This window comes from Alexandromys fortis, unplaced genomic scaffold, assembly GCF_014885135.2.
Source record: "Alexandromys fortis isolate MF-2015 unplaced genomic scaffold, M_Fortis_MF-2015_v1.1 scaffold_5, whole genome shotgun sequence".
NCBI classification, from domain to species: domain Eukaryota; kingdom Metazoa; phylum Chordata; class Mammalia; order Rodentia; family Cricetidae; genus Alexandromys; species Alexandromys fortis.
In genome coordinates, this window is record NW_026067924.1 from 17,047,546 (window position 1) to 17,054,832 (window position 7,287).

Consider the following 7,287-nt stretch of genomic DNA (forward strand, 5'->3'; position numbering starts at 1 on the left):
AAATTTTATTAGGTGCTGCATCATGGTTCAGGGTCCCAGAGTAGGGACCATCATATACCCAGGTCCCTCTTTACTGCATGGGGAGAGGAGAGTGAACAGAGGAGAGGTGGGTGGAGCCAGGACAGATCTTCCCAGGAAATGCACCTTCTGCTCTGCGGTCATCCCAGGCTGAGACCCATGATACGGGGCAGAGGGACTTGTATACACAAGGCAAATTCTAAGGTACAGTATTGAATGATGGAAAATTCAGACATGCCGCTGCAGAGATGGTCCAGAAGTTTGAAGCCAGGTTTAGTTTCCACTATCCACAGGACAGGTCACCTTCTTCTGAACTCGAAGGGAACTGCACACAGGTAATGTACTTACATACATGCAGTCAAACATTCACACACACACACACATGCTAAATAAATAAATATTTTCAAAAAGGAAATCAGACAGTGAAATCTTAAACACATGACGATTTGGTGTATGTTATATATGCACCCAAGAAAAAGCTAAAGGGAAACGCATCCATAATGCAGCAGTGGTCTATTGGGGAGTATCTGTCATCTTTTCCTGATCTCTCCACACTTCTGTGCTGTTTAAACACTATATAATGCTCTGTTTATCTTTGGGATCCAAAAAGAAAGAAAAGAGGCCAATACGAGTATTTTCTCAGGAGCTGTTGTCTAGATCTTCTCAGGATTTTGAAATGATGTCCAGCTCTTTGGGGTCTTGTCCCTCTGCTGATGACTTAACTTGTCTCTCACGAACTTGACGTGTTTTTCATGGCTTTCCTGCAGGCATGTCCTGACCTTTGATGCCATGGTCAACCAGAGCTGCCAAGACCAGTTCATCCTGCTAGGCTTCTCAGACAGACCCAGGCTAGAATCCATCCTCTTCGTGTTTGTCCTCGTCTTCTACCTGGTGACTCTAGTGGGCAACATTGTCATTATCTTAGTGTCCCACCTGGACCCCTGCCTCCACACCCCCATGTACTTTTTCCTCACCAACTTGTCCTTCCTCGATCTCTGTTTCACCACCAGCTCCATCCCTCAGCTGCTCTTCAACTTAGGAGGCCAGGACAAGACCATCAGTTACACTGGCTGTGCGATCCAGCTGTTCATGTTTCTAGGCCTAGGAGGCACCGAGTGTGTTTTGCTGGCTGTCATGGCTTATGACCGCTTCACTGCAATCTGCAAGCCTCTTCACTACTCGGTCATCATGCATTCTCAGCTCTGCTGGAAGTTAGTGTCTGTTGCCTGGAGTGTTGGACTCCTCAACTCCCTGGTCATGTCTCCTGTGACCATGAAGCTGCCACGGTGTGGCAGATGTCGGGTGAGGCACTTCTTGTGTGAGATGCCAGCTCTGATAAAAATCGCCTGTGTGGATACTGTGGCTGTGGAAAGCACTGTCTTCATCTTATCGGTGATAATAGTGCTGGCGCCCCTGGCTCTGATCCTAGTTTCTTACAGCTACATTGCTCTAGCGGTGATGAGGATCAAGTCGGCCTCAGGAAGGAGGAAGGCTTTCAACACATGTGGGTCCCACCTCACCGTAGTCTCCTTGTTTTATGGGAATATCATCTATATGTATATGCAACCAGGGCACAAAGCTTCTCAGGACCAAGGCAAATTTCTTACCCTCTTTTACAACTTGGTGACTCCCATGTTAAACCCCGTCATCTATACACTGAGGAACAAGGACGTGAAGGGAGCCCTGAAGAGACTCGTGACTAGGAAATAGGGGCAAAGGGCTTCCCCTCGCATTGCTTCTCTCGTTTACTCAACACAGACCTGTAATAAGTAGGACAAAGGCTTAAAATTCAATTCATCCAAATACTTTCGCTTGTCCAATAAACCCGCCAGTGGTGAGACTTGGGAGTATGTGTTGTTCAACCTCAAATAGATGTTAATTATTCACTACATGGTGGGTGAGATGTGGTCCCTAAAACAAACATCTTGCATCTGATATGCTAAAGCATCTGGTCGTTTCCCTTCTAAGCTGACCTCGACTGCTTAAAACTCAGCCCAAATCATGAATCAGTGCTTCATATATATATGGATTAAGACTAAAGCTTGACTGAGGAAAACAATTATATGATGTTTCTCATTAGCCGGTTATGTAACATTGTTTTATGGAGAAACTGAGCCCATGGAATCCCTAAACACATTTGCCATCTATCAACTATAAATTAATGGTTTACTCATTACATCATTGTATAAATTAATGCAATACTCATTGTGTGAATAAGATAGAGCATTTGTCTAGATGTGGTCTACAGTATTATTTTAAGAAACAGCCATGTTAGTATCCCAGTCATCCCAGCATTCAGGAGGATCAGTGCTTGAGGTTAACCTGAGCTATACAGAGAAACCCTGATATAGATGTGTTTTTAGTTGTATTTATTTATTTGTACACATGCACATGCAAGTACATGCATGCCACGGTGCGCATGTGGAGGCAACTGGATAACCTGCAGCAGATTATCTCCGTCCACCATGTTGGTCCCATGAAGACAAAACTCAGGTCTTCAGTAGCAAACACGGCTACACACTGTCATCTCTTTGTATATATTTCTTAATTTAAAATTTTTTACTAAGCAATATGTGGTAGTGTATGCCTATAATCCTTGCACTTGTGAGGTGGAAATGGGAGAATCAGAAATTCTGGGTAATCCTTAACTGGACAGGGAGCTCAGAGTAAGCCTGAGCTACATGAGACCCTGTCTCATAAAAAACAAAATAGAAAGTTAAATATTATTTCTTTGATCTGCTACATTAAATTACCTATATATTTTCCCAAGCTTGAAACAGAAATTCAGAAGTCTAATAAGTATAAGAATTATTGTATTATAAAGGCTCCATATTTGATTTTAATATGGATGAGTTTTTAAACACCAATCATCCATTTGCATCCTTTGGTTTCCCAGATTAGGAAAGAGCACCCCCAAACACCACAAGTCACAAGACTAAGAATTCATCACAAGTGACTCGATGTATCAGGAGGAGTTCTCATTTCTTAAAAACCAATTTTCATTAAGGGACTTTTTGTTGCGGAATATTTGTTTATACTGTGTAAAGATGTGTCATTGCGATTGGTTTAATAAGGCTCTAAGTAGCCATTAGGTAGGAAGGAGAGAACAGGTAGAACTTCTTGGCAGAGATAGGAACTTGGGATGAATCTAGGCCCACAAGAGATGCCAGCAGGGAGATGCCAGTGAGACACTGAAGACGTCAGACACATGGTACAGAGGAGAAGCAACCAAGCCACACTGCAAAACACAGACTAACAGAAACAAGTTAATTTAAGTTATAAGAGCTTGCTGAGGGGAAAGCCTAAGCCAAGGTCAAGCTTCCATAATGAATAGTAAGTCTCCATGTCATTATCTGTGAGTTGGTGGCCCAGAGAAAAATCCAACTTTTTTTTTTATATGGAAGCCATGAAGCGAGTGTGAAACGTGTGTGTGGAGTGTGTATGTTCCCTTATTCACATAGGCATTAAGGTGCTTGTACAAAGAAACAAGTGCTTAATTTCTGTAATAAATGGAAAAATCATAAGGTCCTATTACTTTCCTAGTAATAGAAATACATCTTGTCTGCAACTATCATCTCACTATTATCTTTAAACAGGGGTTCTAGGGATGAAGAGATAGTTCAGCAGTGAAGAGCACCTACTGCTCTTGTAGAAGACATCATTTAGTTCCCAGCACACACAGTAGACAGCTCGCACTTGCCTATAACCCACTTCCAAAAATGTAGTGCTGCTGTCTGGCTTCCATGGCACCTACATGCAAATTGTGGGGATGAAGTCTTACCAGCACACACACAGACACATAAAAAATAATTTTTTAAAAGTGTCCTACTCTGTTGAGTCTTCAAAAAACAGCTACCTTACCATTCAACTTTTCAGTAGGTCTGTAAGTTCAAGACCAGCCTGGTCTACAAAGCAAGTCCCAGGATAGCCAGGGCTACATAGAGAAACCCTGTCTTGAAAACCCAGAAAGAAAAAAAAAAGAAGGAAGGAAGGAAGGAAGGAAGGAAGGAAGGAAGGAAGGAAGGAAGGAAGACAGGTGAAAGAAGGAGGGAGGGAGGGAAGGAGGAAGGGAGGGAAGGAGAGAGGGAGGGAGAGAGCTAGTTGGTTTTCAGTAGATATTGTTGAATGTAGTTTCAACACGACTTAAAAATCAAATTGCTTTCTATTTATTAGAGACATTGTTCTTTTTTGAAGTTTATTAAGCTGGTTTTATAGACTAGATACTACATTGAGTAATAAAGCTTTGCATCACAAGTAGAAAACAGCAAATGTCTCTTAAACTAGCAGAAAAATAATTCATTGAGTAAAACTCAACAAACAAAGTTAGGTTATTTCTCTGTTTGAAAGGTATTTCTGTCTTAGAGTGATTTAATTTCCTCTCTACAATTACTCACACCTACACACCAGTTCCCATGGCTTCAAAATTTCCCCTTATGCAGAAAACTTCCTAACACAAGATGAATTCTAAAAACTCTCTCCAAATACCATGCATTGTAGTCCATAGGCACACACGAACGCAGGTGTAAACTATAATAATGAACCGATGATTATGACACTGACCAAGACAGTGAGATTGCATAGCCATTCAGTGAGAAGGTGCAGGTTTCAACATCTGTAAAATGAAGGGAAAGAAGTAGATTTTGAAGTTTTAGTTATAGGGTTGGTGAGATGGCTCACTGCATTAAGGAACTTGTTGGAAGGCCCAACAGCCTGAGTTTGACCCCTGGAACACACGTGAAGTTGGAAATTGAGAATCCAGTCCTACCCACAAGTTGTCCTCTGACTGCTGCACTATCTCCGTAGTACACCACACACACACACACACACACACACACACACACACACACCACAATACACTCAAAAATCATAGTAAATAACTTTTTATTTACCAAAAAAATCCTTTATCATTAGAAAGCATCCAGTGTATTAGTTTAAAAGTAGATCAGAGGACTGAGCAGATGAATCAGTGGGTAAGGGCACTTGCCTCCAAATCTGACAACCTGAGTTTGATCCCCATGACCTACATGCTGAAGAAAGAGAGTTGACTTCTACAGTTTGCCTTCTGGCCTCCACATGTGCCATGGCTTGCATACACACAAATGAATAGATCTATTTTTTAAACATTTAAAGCCAAAACAGAATAATAGCCTGAACAAGAATTAATCAAAAACTCCTTTTTTCCAATTTATTCTGCCATTTCTCTTTATTAATTCTTCTTTCTCTTTCTTTGGGTGTTTTGTTGTGTGTTGCAGTGCTGGGGATTGAACCCAAAGCCCGCTGTGCACTAAGTAAGCACAGTCACACGGAGCCCCATCTCCTGCTTAGTTCTTAGGGTTGTTTGCTGTTTGTCTATGTTGTTTTTAGGCAGCATCTCACTGTGTACCTCAGGCCGCCCTGGATTGCCAGGCAGGAGTTGGATGTTTAAATGACTTATTTTAGTTCTTGCTTAGCGGTTGCTGGTTTGACTCCTTTAAGGGACATGTAGAGGCATGGCTGACCCAACCTAGATGAAAAGGTGCTTTTTGGAACATGAAGGGCTTTAACTGAATTCTAAAGTTGGGAGCACCATGGGTGGGGACTACAGAATGGGCTTCTTCACAGGGCCGTGCAGAGAGAGACAATGGTTGTTGCATTCATTGTGATCTAAGGGATCCAGTTAAGTGAGCAGGGTCCTCCAAGCAACGGGCTTCAATATAAGATAGCAGCTTGGCAGATCCTGTCCATTGCCAGTCTCTTTTCAGTTTTCCTGTCCAGAGGTTCTCAAGTCAAGACACCACCATTGTTAAAAGTCTTCATCCTGAAATCAGTGATGACCTTTTTTTTTTTCCCCACATAACTTACTTATTTTTATTTTATGTGCATTGGTGTTTTGCCTGCATGTGTGCCTGTGTGAGGGTGTCAGATCTTAGAGTTACAGACAGTTGTGAGCTGTCATGTGGGTGCTGGGAATTAGACACAGGTCCCTTGGAAGAGCAGTCAGCACTCTTAACTGCTGAGCCATCTCTCCAGCCCCTCAGTGATGATCTTGCAATTCAGTTTAAGCAGGGATGGAAATTGTCATTCTTATACAGTAAGAAGATTCTTCAACCTAATGTGTAATCAACGGATAAATGAATAAAGTGTTCAATATACACAATTGAATTCTTTTCTGTTGTTTGGAGGTTACCTGTTTGTCTGCTTGTTTGTTTGTCTATGAATCCTAATCTTATCTAGCTTACCCTGCACTGGGACAATTGATTTCCCTTCCTTCGCCTGAAATATGGTAGGAACCAAGACCTGTGCCACCAGGATTGGCATACAATTATTTTCCAAATATTAAAAAATGAAATTTTATCATTTGAAATAACACGGATGGAACTGAAAATCATAAAGCTAAATGAGTCAGAAACAGAAGGGTGAGTACTATAAAATCACATGTGGAGTCTGGAAATGCTGTCTTTACAGAAACAGAAAATAGGGCGGAGTCGTTGCCAAAGACTGGCCAAAAGCAAGTAGAGCAGCAATGTAGCTCTCGCCAGTGAATTCAAAGTCCCAATTAGAGGGAAAAGGTCCTGATGTTCTATTGTAGAGATGTTAATATTAATGTGGTATGTATTTCAAGACTGCTAGAGAAAGAGATTTCAGTTGATTTCATCACTGTGATTAAGATTTGAGGTGATACATGTTAATTATTGTGTGATGCCTGCATAATATGCATACACTATCTTGTCAATTAAAAGTAAAATTTCAGGGCTGAGAAGGTGGCTCAGTCAAATAAAGTGCTTACTGTGGAAGCATAAGGACCTGAGTTTGGATTTTCCAGCACCTACACAAAGTGCCAGCAATTCCAGAACCAGGGAGAGACTGGAGGAATCATGGGGACTGCTAGCTAGGCAACTTTGCTAAATTAGTGAACTCCAGGCTCAACAAGAACCTGTCTCCTTCCCTTAGCCAAGAGGATAACTATATGTTTTTTCTTGGGTTCACCTTCTTGTTTAGCTTCTTTAGGTTCACCAGGTATACACTCCGTGACCTTTATTTGTGGCTAGAAACCAATTATGAGTGAGTACATTCCATGTTCATCTTTTTGGGTCTGTGTTACCTCGCTCAGGATAGTGTTTTCTATTTCCATCCTTTTGCATGCAAAATTTGAGAAGTCATTATTTTTTACCGCAGCATAGTACTCTAATGTGTATATATTCCACACTTTCTTCATCCATTCTTCCATTGAAGGGCATCTAGGTTGTTTCCAGGTTCTGGCTATTACAAATAATACTGCTATGAACATAG

General features: G+C 41.5%; 1 protein-coding gene across 1 annotated transcript; it reads left to right on the plus strand.

Moving 5' to 3' along the window:
* Positions 1-798: 798 nt before the first annotated feature.
* On the plus strand, positions 799-1,728 carry LOC126501823 (olfactory receptor 2W3-like). Its single transcript, XM_050142680.1, has one exon. It carries the CDS (start codon positions 808-810, stop codon positions 1,726-1,728), a length of 921 nt encoding a protein of 306 aa, XP_049998637.1. The 5' UTR covers positions 799-807.
* The last annotated feature ends 5,559 nt before the right edge of the window (positions 1,729-7,287 follow it).